Genomic DNA, 17,160 nt, shown 5'->3' on the forward strand with positions numbered 1-17,160 from the left:
ACCAGGGGGCAGATGCTCAATGAGTGCCCACAGGGGGAGCTCCACTCAGCCACAAGCCAGGCTGACAGCTGTGAGTGCAGCAGCAGTCACAAGAGCCTCTCCTGACTCCTCAGCAGTGCTAAGGATGTCCATCTGAAGCTTAGGAGCCATCAGTGGGACATTCCCCGAGGGTTCCTGGGCTGCCAGAGGGATGTCTGACTGCCAGTTTAGGCACAATCCCCGGGGAGTAGGTCTAAGCCAGCAGGTGGATATCCCCCAAGGGTCCCAGACTGCGAGAGGTCACAGGCCGGGCTGAGGGACCCCTTCGAGTGCACAAATTTTTGAGCACTAGGCCTCTAGTATATTATATAATTTTAAATAAGTGAAATGTCCAGAATAATTACATCTATAGAGACAGAAAATAGATTTGTAGTTGAATAGGACTTAGGGAATGGGGTGAAGGGTTGGGGAATGACTGCTAATGGATACAGGATTTATTTTGGGGGTGATGAAAATGTTCTAAAATAAAATTGTAGTGATGTTTGTACAATTCTGTGATAGAAAAATTATCGAATTATGCACCTTGATTGGGTAAAGTCTATAGTATGTGAATTATATCTCAATAAGGCTGTTTTTGTTGTTGTTGTTGTTTTAAAAATGTATTTTATTGATTTTTTGCAGAGAGGAAGGGAGAAGGGATAGAGAGCCAGAAACATCGATGAAAGAGAAACATCGATCAGCTGCCTCCTGCACCCTCCCCATTGGGGATGTGCCCGCAATCCAGGCACATGCCGTTGACCGGAATCGAACCTGGGACCCTTCAGTCCGCAGGCCGACGCTCTATCCACTGAGCCACACCGGTTAGGGCAATAAGGCTGTTTTTTAAAAGTAGAGGGAGTAACATGAATTCATGTAACACTATGAGCACTTGCTGCATGCAAAGCTTTAAGCCAGGTTATAGAGATATTGCAATTAATGAATTAAAATTAATTGATAAGCCCTGCCCAGATAGCTCAGTGGGTTAGAGCATCGTCCTGATATACCAGGGTTGCAGGTTCAATCCCCAGTCAGGACACATACAAAATCAACCAATAAATGCATAAATAAGTGGAAAACAAATTGATGTTTCTCTCTTTCTCCCCCTTCCTCTCTCTCCTAAGAATTAATTTTAAAATAATAATTGATAAAGCTCCTGTCTCGGCACTTACAGTCTAGCACGCGGTGGCACAAAAGCATGAGAAAATAGATCTAGTTGGGGTAACACGCCATTCCCTAAGTCCTGTTATTCAAAATGTACTTTTCTGAGTTAACATTTTAATTTAAATTGTGATTCTTTATGTACTATAGATAATGTCAACATACAAAAAAGCATACTTAATGTGTATGTAAGTAAAGAAAATTACAAGTTATTTATATTTGTCTTTTTAAGCCTAATGGTGGTATTCCACATGATCATCTTGTTCTAATCAGAATGAAACCTGACGAAAATGGAAGATTTGGATTCAATGTAAAGGTAATCTAAAATTTATATTGTACTCAGTTTTTAAATTAAGATGTTTCTAGTTTGCTAATATTTGATTTGCTCTGTTTTTAAGGGAGGATTTGATCAGAAGATGCCTGTGATCGTGTCCCGAGTAGCACCAGGAACACCTGTGAGTTATCTAAATCTCCCAAGTAAACCCTATTTTCAAGAATATGTACTTATTTTAATTAGTTAAAAGAAATAATCATTCTTTTAATTTGTCAAGTATCTACTGTTGTTGGTTGGCTATCTTAAATTGCTGGAAAGTTAGTTTTTATTTATTCCCTGTCTATAAGAGTTTTTAAAATCCTTCTGTTTACAAAGAATCTGGTGTATAACTTTCAGTGCTTCTAAAGTGTAAATAGATCTTATCAGAATAACCCCTTAAACAGCAAAATGTAGACAGGAGCCCTGCTGGTGGGGTTCAGAGGTTGAGTGTCAACCTATAAACCAAGAGGTTATGGTTTGATTACTAGTCAGAACACATGCTTGGGTTGCAGGCTTGATCCCCAGTAGGGGGCGTGCAGGAGACAGCCGATCAATGATTCTCTCTTAACATGGATGTTTCTATCTCTCTCCCTTTCCCTTTCTGAAATCAATAAAAAAATATATTTCTTTAAATGTAGACAGGATGTATGTTTTTTATTTATTTTGTGTGGGGTTTTTTGCTTGTTTTTTCATTTAGAATTGTTTACTTAGATTCCATTTGCCTTCTTATGTTTAAAAAAAACTTATTTTAAATAGAAATAGTACTAGTGATTATTTTTTCTTTATAAGGACAATTTTTAAACTTTTTATTATGAACATTCTAAACAGAAAGGGTGAAAATATTTTAGGTACCCATTATGATGACTTCCCCTGTTCCCATTGTTTAGCTCAGCACTCATGAACTTCATGCTCATCATAAGGACAGCTCTTAATTAATTATGGCTGCATTAGCTTTATTGCTCTTCCATGCAGCAAATATAGCTTTCAAATTTACATTTATGTTGTTGCCTACTTTACCTAAATGGTCTGCAAGGACTTTTCAGTCAGCACCCTTTATCATTTAACTGTCTCCCTGCCCCTAGGAAAGGTATATAAATCAGCAACTTGAGAGAAAGAGATCACTTATGTCTTTTTTGGTGCTTTGCAGCTACCTCAAAGTTAGTTTGAAGATCAGAGTCAAGATTAATTAAGGATAGCATAACATGTTGTTTTGATTTTGAAGGACTTTGTTGGTTGCAAATAATAGGATATTTACTTATGGAAAATCCCTTTCAGCATAACTACAGCTTCTCTTTAGACTCTATCATACTTCAGTTTGATGCAAAAATGTTTTATTTGCAATTTTCATTTTGTCATATATTAAGAGGTGCATATTCAAGGATTGAGATTAATAACTGTTTTTACTGCTTCATCAAGAACAAAAAAAATTAACATAGAGCTACATAGATGTCTCATAAAACCAAGCACAGGAACACCGTTACACCTCCAGAAAGTACTCATCAGTCACTCTCCACTTTTTATCTATATTTCTTATGTGAATGTCCCATTCTTCTCTCAGTGCAAACCATTTTGTACACTGAATCTGCAACATCTCTCAAACCACTTCAAATATATTAGTCTGAATAAAAATAGTGTATTTAGTGATAGGTCAAGTCCTGTAATATCACCACCACCAGACACACACTGCCTTCAGATATAATTATGACTCCTAAATCTCTGCTAAATTGAAATTGTATAGCTACTGCTATTTTGTCCTCAGTCCACATGGTAGGATATGACTACTAGTAACTTCCATATTTATATATTACCAGCTCAGCAACCCAAAACAATTAAGCATGTACAAATTACAGGCTCCTGGGAAATAAACCAATCAGAGATCCAGTTTGAGTCAGATGTCCTCTTTTAAACCAATCTTGAGGTCACAGGGGACAGGACATGGATACAATGTATAAAATTACTCTTGAATCTACTATGCATATGAAGGACGGGGGCAAAGATGAGAAAAGTAGTCCCAAATTATTTATTTAGTATATACTTAATGATAACTATGTATATGTTTTGACTACAGATGAAGAGATAAAAGGCTGTTAAATTCTGATCAAGTAGTAAGATAGATAATGTCTAACATAGAAAACTGAAAAAAAACAAAATAGGGGAGATATGTGGAGTTACTGAGATAAACACAAAAGATGTAGCTAGGATGTTCAAAGAAGTTGACTCTAGAGAGGGGAATGGGAGGGAAGAACACAAGAAATGGTTTTAATTACAACTTAAATATCTATCTTTTGACCTGACAATGAATGGCCTCTAATGAAACAGTTGTGCTAGGGAACAAAAGATATACAAGGATGTTCACTGTAGTATTGTTTATAACAGTAAGACATCAGGGGCAAATCAAATGTACATCATCAGAGCTGGTGAAATACATTATGTGTTGCTTTGCAGCTATTGAAAAGGATGATGTAGCTCTATTCTAGTATGTAGATATGTTCATTAGATATTGTAAAAAATGAGTATTACAATTCTACATTTATATTTGATCCAGTTTTTTAAATGTGAATTATGTGTATTAAAAAGTCTAGATACATGCTTAAAATGTTAACAGTGTTTCATCTGAATAGTGGAATTACTGATATTTATCAATTCTATATTCCTTTTTGAATAGATCATGACAGTGAGCATGCATTGCTTTTATAATTAGAAAATGCAATAAACCTTTTTTATTATGCCAGTTGTAATAATCAGTGAATGACACAAAAAAAGAAATATTGATTTTTCTGAGCAGTGAATGTGGATAGTTATTAATTAAGTCAAGGATGTTCAGGGAACATTCTATAGATATTAGGTTCACTTCCAAACAATTCTGTGACTCTAAATTTTCTTTTTAGGCTATACAGATTATTGGTAAATGTTTCCTTTTTGGCACGTAGAACTGTGTTCCATATATATATTAGCTGAATTTAGGACAAATTAAAACAATAGAAGTTTATCATTTTTATATTATTTTACTAATTTGGAGACCATGACAATCTTCCAATTGGAAACCTCATTTTAAGTGGGGGGGAAAAAGAGTTTTAAATATTTTAATGTTTTTTTATTGTACTCCTTCTGAAATGGATAAAATAATTCCCAATTAAAGTCAAATTTTTGTTCCAATGTGATCATCTTTAAGCCAATAGCTGTTTATGCAACAAAATTTATTTTAATATACAATTCATCTGGACTTTCCAGATCAGAATGAAATGCAAATAAAAAATTATAAACATAACTGAAAAAGCAGATTAAGCATCAGAGAGTTCTTTCCCTTCAATGATAATGGGTAAAAAAAAAAAAAAAAAACCTCTGCATGTTAGATATAGCATTTTGGTTAATACTGCCCTTTAGCCTCAATCCTTTGTTATATCAGTGGCTAAATGAAGGTACAGTTAGAGATTCATCGCTATCTTCTCCTTAGCACATAGATTACCTCCTCTTTTCATTAACTATACTATCCACAAAGTAAGGTGAGAGTATAACTTTTTTCGCTATAACCCTTTTCTCCCAGAACCGTTAATATCTTCCAGTTCACCAATCTTTGGGTACCTTGAAGACGTTTACAAAACTTGGACCAAATTGATACATAAACATATCACACTACTAATACACAGAAGGCGTATAGGACTATCATCTGCTTCACTACAAGAAGGATAGAATAAAGCAACTAGGGAGAATGGTTGTAACCTTAAATTTGAGTTCTCCAGATTTTAACATTTTGCATACTTACATCATTTTTATCTTCACAGCTCTTTATTATTATAATCAGAGCAGATATCTGCTCCATTTTCAGAGTTTCGGGTGTCCAGAGCACACATTTTATAAGCAGTAGAGGAAGAATATGGTTCCCCGACAAGTGTTCTTTTCATTAATAATATATCGTGTTGGATTTTATTGACTGGGCTTATAGTGAATTTGAGTAGTCATGTTTTCAAGTCTTCAAGCTTTTGCAACAGGAAGTTCCTTTTTTGTGTGAGGTCCAGCCCCATCATTTCCTTCTCTATCTGCTCTATCATCCTTCAAACGTTCTTCCCATGCCTCCTTATTGCTGTCCATATTTCTGTTTGTCTCATTTGAATTACTTATTTATTTTCTCAATAAAATACAGGCAGTCATGACTTTGCACAGTAGTACAGGACCATAAAAATGACCATTTAAGCTGAAACTATGTAAAGTGACCTTGATAATCAATGGGGAAAATTATGGTTGTTTCTAAGACCTTTAAATTTTTTCATTAAAATGTCTCTTACTTTCCCTTATAAATGTATAGGGATATGAGAAATAGTAAAACTAGCCCTAGCGAGATGGCTCAGTTGGTGGGAGCATCGTCCCATACACCAAAAGATTGCAGTTTGATTTCCTGTCAGGACACATACCTAGGTTGCTGGTTCAGTCCCAGTTGGGGCACATATGGAAGGCAGCTAATTGATGTCTCTCTCTCCCATTCCCTTCCTCCTCTCTAAAATCAGTGCATGTCCTCAGAAGAGGATAAATAAATAAAATCTGTGAAACCAGTGCTTATTTAAAAAAAATAAAGTAAAATTAATACTGATTTACTGTCCTGTCATTCTAAACATTAGAAACATTGAGAACTTAAGTATTTTATTTCTTCATGAAAACTTATAACAAGTAGTTTGAATAGGCTTGTGCCCTTCTCGTCATATAAATTAAAATACAGAGTGAGCATTTCTTTCTTGTCTTAGCAAATTGTCATAATTCTTTCTAAGTTTGAATTTACTTCCAATGTTTGGTCCTCTGCATTTTTTTAAGTAAACTTTTATTGATTTCAGAGAGAAAAGGAGAGGGAGAGGGAGAGAGAGATAGAAACATCGATGATGAGAGAATATCATTGATTGGATGCCTCCTGCACACCCCCCACTAGGGATCCAGTGCACAGCCCAGGCATGTACCCTAGCCTGAAATTGAACTGTGACCTCTTGGTTCCTAGGTCAACACTCAACCACTGGGCCACTCCAGCTGGGCAGTCCTCTGCATTTTTAATGTTGTAAAATATCTCCAAGATTTCCTTTCATGAGAAGTTTTATGCCAGCATCATGTCCTCAATAAAAACTTCATCCTTTTTATTATACCCACTTTCATCATGTTGATAAGTTCCCCTTCACTAAATCCCCTTCTCTGTATATCTAGAGTCTCTGAGATGGTGGTCCGTGAGGTCCGAAAGGTTGGCGACCACTGTCTTAAACAGTAGCAGTGTATATTTCCACCATCAGCTGTTTTTTATCCATTTTTATGTGGGTTTATTGTTGGGAGATGAGGCAGCAAAAGTATACACTTTGCTGTTTCTGCAGGAACTGAGTAACAGGTGCCCAGCGACAGATCACCAGCAGACATTGAAGGAAGTGATGTGTTGGGTCATTGGTCATGATATATCTATTATTTATGTAGAGAGTTTTGGACTACAATCTAGCAGCAAAGATTGTATTTTATGTGATTATTTACAATTAATACATTCACAGTAGAAACTGAAATTTGCACCTTGTTGTTGAGAGATAGGTGTTACTTGACTAAACTGTAGAAACAGAAATTTGTACATATCTGGATAATGCAAAGTGAGGCCTGACTGTGCCTAGGCATCTCTTATCTGTATGGCTATGCATGTAATAAGGCATCAAGGGAAAAATTGTTGAATGAAAATAGAAAAAAGTATGGTATCTTCATGGGAAAGCTAGATTTCTGTTTGGTTTGGTTTTTTGTTTTTTTGAGTAGATGAATGAATGGATAGATGTTTTTCTATATGTAGTTTTAGTTCTATAGAGTCTATAAAAATAAATTTTTGTGCTTTACTTTTTGAAAGCCATGTACAAATCTGAAACCTTATTTGCATTACGTTGCAGGCTGACCTCTGTGTCCCTCGATTGAATGAAGGAGACCAAGTTGTACTGATCAATGGTCGGGACATTGCAGAACATACCCATGACCAGGTTGTCCTGTTTATTAAAGCTAGCTGTGAGAAACATTCTGGGGAACTCGTACTTCTAGTCCGACCTAATGGTAAGTAGTCTACGTAGCACTGCATAGTTTTCATAATTATTAGTGTTTCTTACTGGAATAGCAGCCAGAGTAGGCTTTGAAACCTAAACCTGTCTTGTCATATCAGTTTCCTGCTCAAAGTATAGTGGCTTCCATTCACACTTGGAGTAAAATGTAAGTTCTTGACCTCCTTGCCTACCGCTCAGCCTTGCTCACTCTGTTCTGTGCTGGCTTTCCTGCTATTCCTTCTGCCTACATTTTGTATGATTTTCCTGATTTTGTATGACTTACACTCTCACTTCCTTCAGGTTTCCTGTCACGTGTGATCCTCAGAAAGTCCTTCCCTTCTGACTACCATAGCTGAAATGGCCTCCTTCTTCTCCCACTTGCTCTAGTAGTAGTAATAGATAATCAATAAATAATTGTTGAATGAATTAGTAAATTTTGAACTCTGTTCCACTTTTAGAAAACTCTGTAACAAGCTACAGTTAAAGCATTTTTTAAGCCTGTCTGTGTTTTTAGTAGAGAATGCCTAGTAGCCTAATCATGTCATCTCCTGCTCTGGACAGCTGATGTGCTAATTCAGAGTCAGGGTCCCAGGGTTGGAGAAGCCCTAATGCTGTAAGCTCTGGCTCCTTTACTGACTGCTTGAGTTCCTCGGTAGCGATCTCAAGAATGTCCTACGGTGCAGAGCACTCAGTAGCTCATGAAGTAGGTCATCCCCCCTTTGAATAGCATCAACTATTAATTTGAACTAAAATCTGAATTCCTTCAGTCCTGTTGTTCCTAAATCTATCACTTTGTGTTATGCAGAATAAATTTAATCCCTCTTCCTTCATTTTTTTGACAATAGCTGATTTTACCAGAAACCCTCCCCCTTTCCTGCAGTTCACTAACCCCAGATCCTTCAGTGAGTGTTCATATGGCATTGTTTCAAGTTCCCTCCACACTGTATCAATCTCCTCTGAAAAAAATTCTTGTATGCCTATATCCCATCATTAGACATAGTCTTCTGGTTTTATTCTGAACAGTTTATTATTAATCATAGTCTTAGCCATAAGAGTAATTATTGGTTAATGCTATATTACCAGTAAAATGTAATTAGAACTCTACCTATTCCCACACCACACCCAACCTTGTAAAAATTGCAAGAAAAAAATACAAAACTCATTTTGCCTGTTGTGTACAAATAAGCATTTTCATTCCATCTTTTCTACTTTGTTTTTCTGCTTTCATGTTTCTCTTCTCTGCGTCCAGTGCGGCTAGAGAGCAGTCCAGTACCTGAGTAGGGGCGGCTGGGGACTGAGAAAATGAACGAAAGAAACAGACACAGAGATGGAAGAAAAAAGCTGGGGCCAGGTGGGACCATTGTCCTCTGATGATGAGACAGGGACAAGGGACCCCAAGCCAATACAGCAACGTATTTAATTTATACAGCAAAAAAACAGGAAGTTTTACTAAAAGTCAAGACAAAGGAGATTATGCGCATTCTTGGGTGGACCCAAGTCGTATTCATTCCTGGTGCTTGGCTGGGTTTAAATAACAAAACCTACCCCCTGGCACCTGGGCTGAAGGTCAAGCTGACAACACTCCTGCCTTTTGGCAAAGGGTGTTTCCAGGACATGGCTTTGCCCAACTGGATTCAACTGACAATAATTAAAGAAATGCCCACGTGCCTTCCCAGGTGCTCTCCACATTCATGATCTGGAATTTGCATTCTAGGAAAATTCGCAGGACTCCAACACAACATTCTATTTTGATTTTCAAGGAACTCATTTAGATCTGATATTTAGGTGATTCATTATTAGGCATTTTCTGTTAAGTAAGCAACTTAAATTTTATACTAAGACTTGAGGCCCGGTGCACAAAAATTTGTGCCCTCTCACAGTCTGGGACCCCTCGGGAGATAACAACCTGCTGGCTTAGGCCCACTCCCGAGTGGCAGAGGGCAGGCCCAATCCCTAGGTGCCTGCCCTGAAGCTCCTGGTCTGGCTCAGAGCAGGGCCGATTGGGGAGTTGGGGCGCCGCCCCCTGTCATGCACAGAGCAGGGCGGATCAGGAGGTTGCGAGGCCACCCTCAGTCACACTCAGGGTAGGGCCGATTGGGGGGTTGGGGTGCCGCACCCTGTCACACACAGAGCAGGGCCGATCAGGGGGTTGGGGAGCTCCCCCCCCACCCCCGTATCAGGCACAGATCAGGGGATTGGGGCGCCTTCCCCTTTCACGAATAGAGCAGAGCGGATAGGGAGGTTGTGGCCCCGCCCCTGTCACACACAGAGCCACAGGGCAATCGGAGGTTTGGGCGCTGCCCTCTGTCACACTGCTCGCTGCTCCGCTGATCCGGGATTTGGGAGGCCTTGTGGCTCCACTGATCCCAGTGCTGGGAGGTATATTACCATTTTACTATATAGGATAGAGGCCTGGTGCACAGATGGGGGCCGGCTGGTTTGCCCTAAAGGGTGTCCTGGATCAGGGTGGGGGTCCCGCTTGGTGGGCTGGCCTGGCTTTGTTTGGCTTCGATAATTGAAACTCTGTTGCAGCTCCAGCTCTGATAGCTGAAAGCAGGTTTCTGGACTTTGTTTAGCTTCTATAATTGCAACTTTGTTTCTTAGAGTGCAAGCTCAGAGCCCAGCAGCGGCAGGCGGGGACGTTGGCTTTCTCCGTCACTGGAGCAAGCAAGCCTCCCTGTTCTCTTCAGCTGGCTGGCTGTCAGCCGCCATCTTGGTTGGCAGTTAATTTGCATATCTCCCTGATTAGCCAATGGGAAGGGTAGTGAAGTTATGGCTAATTACCTTGTTTCTCTTTTATTAGATAGAATAACATCCTCTCTGTTTTTTTTCTCTTGATAACAGATATTAAAGAACATAATAATAATAGTTTTTAAATGTTTTCAATGGACCTGAACTCTTGTATATTCTCATATAATCTTTACAACTATCCAGTGACATATGTGACATCCCCATTTTATAGTTGAGGACATTTTGACACCTAGACATTCAGTTTCTGCTCACAAATTTATGACTAGTATGGACCCAAATATAAACAAAAGTCCATATAATGGAAAAGTCTTAGCTTTTTTGCAGTTCAAATCACCTCATTTATACTTTAAATCAGGAGAGGAACCCTCCTAGGTCTTGACAAAACATCTTTCTATTATTATTTAATGTCAAAATCTGGACAAGACCTGTATTCACTTTCAGGGTCTACCTTGTCCTTTTTTTACTTAAAATAACAAACAGCAGGTCATCGAATAATGTTTCATTTAACATCTGATATAACATTGATGAGAAAAAGAAAAAGATTCCTGGCCAGATCACTGTGTGAAGTTTCCACATTCTCTCCATGTCTTCCCGGGTGTTCTCTGCTGACTCGGGCTCCTCTCACATCCCAAAGATACGCACGTGAGGTGAATTGACGTTTCTACCTTGTCCTAGTCTGAGCGAGTATGAATGGCCCTGTGTGAGTGGCCCTGTGATGGAAGGGCATCCTGTCTAGGTGCCCTGAACTGCCAGGTGAGGTTCTAGCCACCTGCGATCCTGAACTAAAATAAGCAGGTTGGAAAATAATTATTTTACCTGTTTTTATTTTTATTAAATTTGTGAATAGCTCACATTTATTTCAATGTTTAATATTAGAAGTAGTATCAACAATGTTAAGTGAAGACTTACTGCATGATCAAAATTTAAAATTACGTTTGCCAAAAATATCAGAAAAAGAGTTTCTCTTCTTCTGGTATTTTCCCCTTTAAATCTTATTTCTTTTTAGACAATATGCATTCATTCCTTTTTGCTTTTTTGTTCTTCATTTCCAAAATTTATTCTTCCCAAAAGTACATTCATATCTGAGCAGGAACCAAAACTCTTAGTCAAGGATATAAGAGACCCCTAGCTTGACTCCATTCTTTAGAGGGCTGTTTTCTGTCTCTCCTTCAGTCTTGCCTTCCACCACCACCACCACCGTGGGGTCAGGATTTTGTAGGAGCAAGGGGACATGCCAGGGCATCACCTGTGACTTCCCCATCCTTCCTAAACCACTATTTTCAACTTTCAAATCTCTGTCCAAATAGCTGTGATTCTGTGTGCCCGTTTTCCCCAAATCCATTCTCCCAAGGTGGCTCACATGATGTGTGTAGACTTAAGGGGCATGGCTACTAGTAAGATGCAGCAATTTGCAGAGAGTTGTAAACAAGCTTACATATGGATTGGGATGTTCATGGGAATGTTCATATTCTCCCATGTTAAATAATGTATCTGAGGGCAAGAAAAGAAAGAGGGTAGACTACAGGCCAGGGTCTAGGCCCTAGGGTCTGTCTCTCCTCACACTGCCTTGGCCATGAATTCTGGCCTAGGTTCTCATTTGAAATGCACACTCCCAGGTTGTTTTGTAAATATGTCAAGGAGAGGATAAAACATGTTTTGTTTAGAACTCTGTTTCCTTTATAACCATTCGTATCTAGACATATAGTATATAGGCTTCTATTTGTACTCTTGCCTTACGTCCCACAAATAGGGCAGGTCTCTTCAGAGCTGCTTCTTGGCAGCTCCTCTTTTTCTTAATGTCTCTTCAAGTTATGGAGATTTTCAGCAATTACAGCCAAGAACCGTTCTTTTCCTCTAAGGTGCGGCAAACTTCTTCGTCTCCACAGTCACCGTTTGCCCCTACACCATGACATCAGACTCAGATCTGATGAATTATGAATAAATAAATTATTTTTCCTGACACATAATTAAAGAATAAATCTGGTAAATTCTTTTCCCAATTCATTAAGTTCTTCATGTGTCTTTATTAAAATTTTTATTTTATTTTTTTGTCTTAGCTGTCTATGATGTAGTGGAAGAAAAGCTAGAAACTGAGCCAGACTTCCAGTACATTCCTGAAAAAGCCCCACTAGATAGCGTCCATCAGGATGATCATTCCCTGCGAGAGTCAATGATCCAGCTAGCTGAGGGGCTTATCACAGGAACAGTCCTGACACAATTTGATGTAAGTAATATTGTATGGTTTCTTTTTTTTTAAGATTTTTCAAATTTTGATATTTAAAGAGAGAATTGGGAAGGAGAGAGAGAGAAATATCCATCCCCGATGGATCAAGCCTGCAACCTGAGCATGTGCCCTGACAGGGAATTGAACCAGCAATCTTTCAGTGCACGGGGCTACACCCGACCAACTGAGACACACCAGCCAGGGCAATATTATATGATTTCTTTTTTCTTTTTCTTTTAATTGATTTCAGAGAGAAAGGGAGAGGGAGAGAGAGATAGAAACACCAATGATGAGAGAGAATCATTGATTGGCTGCCTCCTGCACTCCCCCTGCTGGGGATCGAGCCCGCAACCGGGCATGTGCCCTTGACTGTAGTAGAACTTGGGACCCTTCGGTCCGCAGGCCAACGCTCAATCCACTAAGCCAAACCAGCTAGGGCTGTATGATTTCTTAACTGCCTTAATTATCAGTTATAATTTACAAACTAAAATGGCATTCTGAGAAATATTTGAGAATAGTTCTAAAATACAAAGTTTTAAAAATTGCTCCCAAAACACTAGCTATGGTTACATAAATAGATGTCTACTTAAAAGAGAAAAATAGATTTTTATGCATATGTCCTCAAACTACATTTTTTTCTGTAATTAAATAACTGTTTTTGTGAAAGTTGGCAGATGAAGATAGGCAATTGCAGACTTAAAAATCCTAAGTTAAAGGAAAATAACTTGAACCTTGTAATATTTCATTTTTGTCAGTGTAGTCAGCCACTGACAAATACTGAAGTATATGTTACAGGTAACTGACTAAAACATTTGTGACTAAAAAAAATTTAAGGTCTGTCAGTTTTGCTTGTTTCTTTAAGTTCTGGGTTCATATACTTTAAATATCTACAAAGTAAATAAAAGCTAAATGTTTTCTGCAGATTTTCTGTTCAAAACTTCAGGTACTTTTTGCTGTAAGAAAAATTATCTTCGTTTATTTTGCCAATCTCTAAATCAGTGGTTCTCAGCCTTCCTAATGCTGCGATCCTTTAATACAGTTTCTCATGTTGTGGTGAACCCCAAGCATAAAATTATTTTTGTTGCTACTTCATAACTGTAATTTTGCTACTGTTATGAATCATAATGTAAATATCTGATATGCTATATGTGTTTTCCGATGGTCGTGACCCACAGGTTGAGAACCACTGCTAAATTATGATATACAATTCATATCAGAATTTGTACAGAATTTAGCTTTGCAAATCTGGTTTAATATCCTATCAGCCTAAGGTACATCATTGCATAGATGAGGTATTCTAAGGAAAAAAAAACTTGTTTCATAGCATAGGAACAAGTCAGAAAAACAAAATGATAACTTTTGATGGCTTGCTGATCGCGTACCTTTTTGTTTTGTTTTGTTTTGTTTTAGCAACTATATCGGAAAAAACCTGGAATGACAATGTCTTGTGCCAAATTACCTCAGAATATTTCCAAAAATAGATACAGAGATATTTCGCCTTGTAAGTATCTATGATTTCTGTATGTTAGGCTTTAGTCTTTTTAACATAACTTTACTAAAAAAAATTTTCTTTTGAAATTTTTTCAGATGATGCTACACGGGTCATTTTAAAGGGTAATGAAGATTATATCAATGCAAATTATATAAATGTAAGTTTATTTTTATTATATCATTGGTATAAGAAGGGCCACTATAAACTGAGATTTATTACTTTTTGTTAAAAGCCTAACCTTGAGAGAATATTAAAACTTTTACATATTTTAAAATATTATAAAATTAATGTTAAAAATAGTTTGATACTGGCATATTAATATATACATAGAAGAGTGAAATGGAATAATCTAGTCTAGAAATAGGCTGAAATAAAGACGAATTTTGTTTACGGTAGAGATAGCCTTTTAAATTATTTAACACATTGTATGTGGGAAACGTATTTATACGTTTTACGTTGACTGGTAGTAGAGCGGCGCAGGACACGTATTAATACGTTTTTTATAGACTAGCGGTAGAATGCGGGTAACATATAAATACGTAAACTAAAGTTATCGTAATTTTACTGAACGTTGCCATTTGCACAAAAAATTAGCAAAAATGGCCCGCGCCACCTGTTAGCGCACGATAAAAACTACCCGCAAACAATTTAAGGTAAAACTGATGATCTAGTAAATGAATTAGGTCTGTCTGGAATATACCATGGTAAGAAGGTCTCCTCCCACCCCCATGGGGCAAAAAGAGGATTACTATTTTTACTTTGTATTACAGAAAATTTTAAACATACATAAGTAGAGAAAAAGTAAAATGAACCTCCTTATACATATGACTCAGCTTCAACAATTACCAACTAATGGCCAACTTTGTTTCATCTATCCCCCCACCGTGCCCTCACACACCCACATTGTTTTGGAACAAATCCACACATCATATAATTGATCTATAAACACTTTACACATTCTTGAGGCCAGCATACAATTTAGGTGTATCAAATACAAATGTATGAAATGGACATGAAAATACTTGGAGGAATATGTGAGAATTGTTTAAAATCTCAGACGGGAGAAGGCTTTTCTAAGCTTAGGTACATGTCTGAGCTATAACAAAAGATTGATGAGTTGGGCAATGTATAAATTTTAATTTGGGGGATGCTTTGAAAAGTACTAAAATGAAATGACAAACTGAATTTTTTAAACAGTATAAAGGGCTTATTTCATCAATATATAAAGAGCTCTATAAGTCTCCGCCACCGCCGCTACACTCACCAGCTGTGAGCCCGCTAGTGGCTGAGCGGCACTCCCCCTGTGGGAGCACACTGACCACCAGGAGGCAGCTCCTGCATTGAGCGTCTGCTCCCTGGTGGTCAGTGTGTGTCATACTGACCGGTTGTTCCGCAGTTTGGTTGATTTGCATATTAGCCTTTTATTATATAGGATGGCCAATCTTGTTCCATCTAAACACTACCCCCCCCAGATTTATTTAAATCAAATATATCACTTTTTGTAAATACAATCAATTCTTGTTATTTGTGATAGTCTATAAAGTCTTCATTAACCCTGAATTAGCAAATACTGAATCCTTGCTGCAAGGGAAAAATATATGGTATGGTTCCCATGAGCCTCTATTTGCAACATTTTTGTCAGTTAATCAGTACATAACCTTGCTTCTGTTTAAAGATACCTTATTTAATACACATTGTTGATTAATTAACATTGAACTCACACCCAACAGCACTATAACTCATGTCTGAAAGAAGCTTATCTAATGTGTATTTTCTCCATAAGGCATTTAATGGCCTCTTTACACTTAGAACAGTAGGCAGCACTTTAGCACTTGGGGACTGTTTTAAACAGTGAAATCGCTAACAATAAGCACAGAAATTTTAAAACATAGCACGACATAGACTGTAAAAAGGGCAGTTGTTTAAGTATGAGAGCAGAAGCAAGAAGGCAGAACAGCAGCATCTTACCAACATTACCAGGAAATGTACACTTTGGCTGGCTCAGATTTTTTACCTCTTTGGACATGTCTATAAATAACCATGAAAGCTCTACAAGCACTTTGGGGTTACAAATAAATTTTAGCAAGCAGGCAAACTTTCAAATACAAAATCTGTGAATAGTGATGATTAACTATTTTAGTATGTATCTCTGGGGACCTTTTTTATTTTTATTTTTTTAAACAAAACCACAATACCATTATAACACTTTAAAAATTAATACTAACAGTCAAATAAAAATACACTTTTCTTAAAATGAAAAATGCAAATCAAAACTGCAAAGAATTACCATTTTTTACTTATTAAACTGAAATGTCGGAAAGTTTGATAATACTATATATAAGTCTATATCTTTTATCTAAAAACTTGAGATCAAAGATGCTTCAGAATTTAGAAATTTTTGGATTTTTTTAAGGTTATTAAGTGCATAGATCATATATTATATAGGTAATATCCTTAGCAGGCTATAATGAGTATATTATATTCAACATGCCAACTATAGATATTTCCAGTAACAGTCTTAGATGAGATCAACTCAGATGTTCCTGTCAAATGAGTCCAGATTAGGTCAGGTGTACCAAAAGAAAAAGGCAGAGTTACACTTTTTATTAAGGACATTATCAGGAAACAATCATTTCTCATACATTATGGTAAAAGTATAAATAGGTGCAATCTCTTTGGAGAGCAATTTGGTGCTCTCTGACAAAATTCTAAATGCACACATACCTTGATTCAGCATTGTCATTTCTTCCTTTTGCCCACACAAATAGGTTTCTTGTAATGTGCCCAAAAATTTTAGGTTTGCAAAAGTATTCAGTGCAGTTTTGTTTATGATAGCAAAAAGATTAGCAGCAACTTAAATATCTTAAATAAAGTATGATATATTTATATAGTAGAGCCACTAAAAAGAATGAAATTTTTTTACTAATTTGACATGATCTCAACGATAGAGTAGAAAAAAAGAAAATGGCCCTGGCCAGTTTTGCTGAGGGGTTAGAGCATTGGCCCTCAGACCGAAAGGACTCGGGTTCGATGCACAGTCAAGGGCATGTACCTTGGTTTCAGGTTTGATTCCCCAGCCCTGGTCAGGAGGCAACCAGTTGATGTATCTCTCTCACATCATTGTTTCTCTCTCTCTCCCTCTCTCTCTCTCTCTCTTTCTCTCTCTCTCTCT

General features: G+C 37.5%; 1 protein-coding gene across 8 annotated transcripts in view; it reads left to right on the top strand.

Annotated features, from left to right (window-relative positions):
- PTPN4 (protein tyrosine phosphatase, non-receptor type 4) overlaps positions 1-17,160 on the top strand; it is a 219,190-nt gene that overhangs the window by 161,574 nt on the left and 40,456 nt on the right. For all 8 annotated transcript variants that reach the window (XM_006769670.2, XM_015567781.1, XM_006769673.2 and 5 more), the window contains 6 exons: positions 1,409-1,492; positions 1,575-1,631; positions 7,378-7,534; positions 12,330-12,496; positions 13,907-13,997; positions 14,084-14,145. In XM_006769670.2, the coding sequence (XP_006769733.1) occupies positions 1,409-1,492; positions 1,575-1,631; positions 7,378-7,534; positions 12,330-12,496; positions 13,907-13,997; positions 14,084-14,145 (618 nt within the window). The remainder of the gene's footprint in view (positions 1-1,408; positions 1,493-1,574; positions 1,632-7,377; positions 7,535-12,329; positions 12,497-13,906; positions 13,998-14,083; positions 14,146-17,160) is intronic.

Source organism: Myotis davidii, unplaced genomic scaffold (genome assembly GCF_000327345.1).
Source record: "Myotis davidii unplaced genomic scaffold, ASM32734v1 scaffold3, whole genome shotgun sequence".
Classification (NCBI taxonomy): domain Eukaryota; kingdom Metazoa; phylum Chordata; class Mammalia; order Chiroptera; family Vespertilionidae; genus Myotis; species Myotis davidii.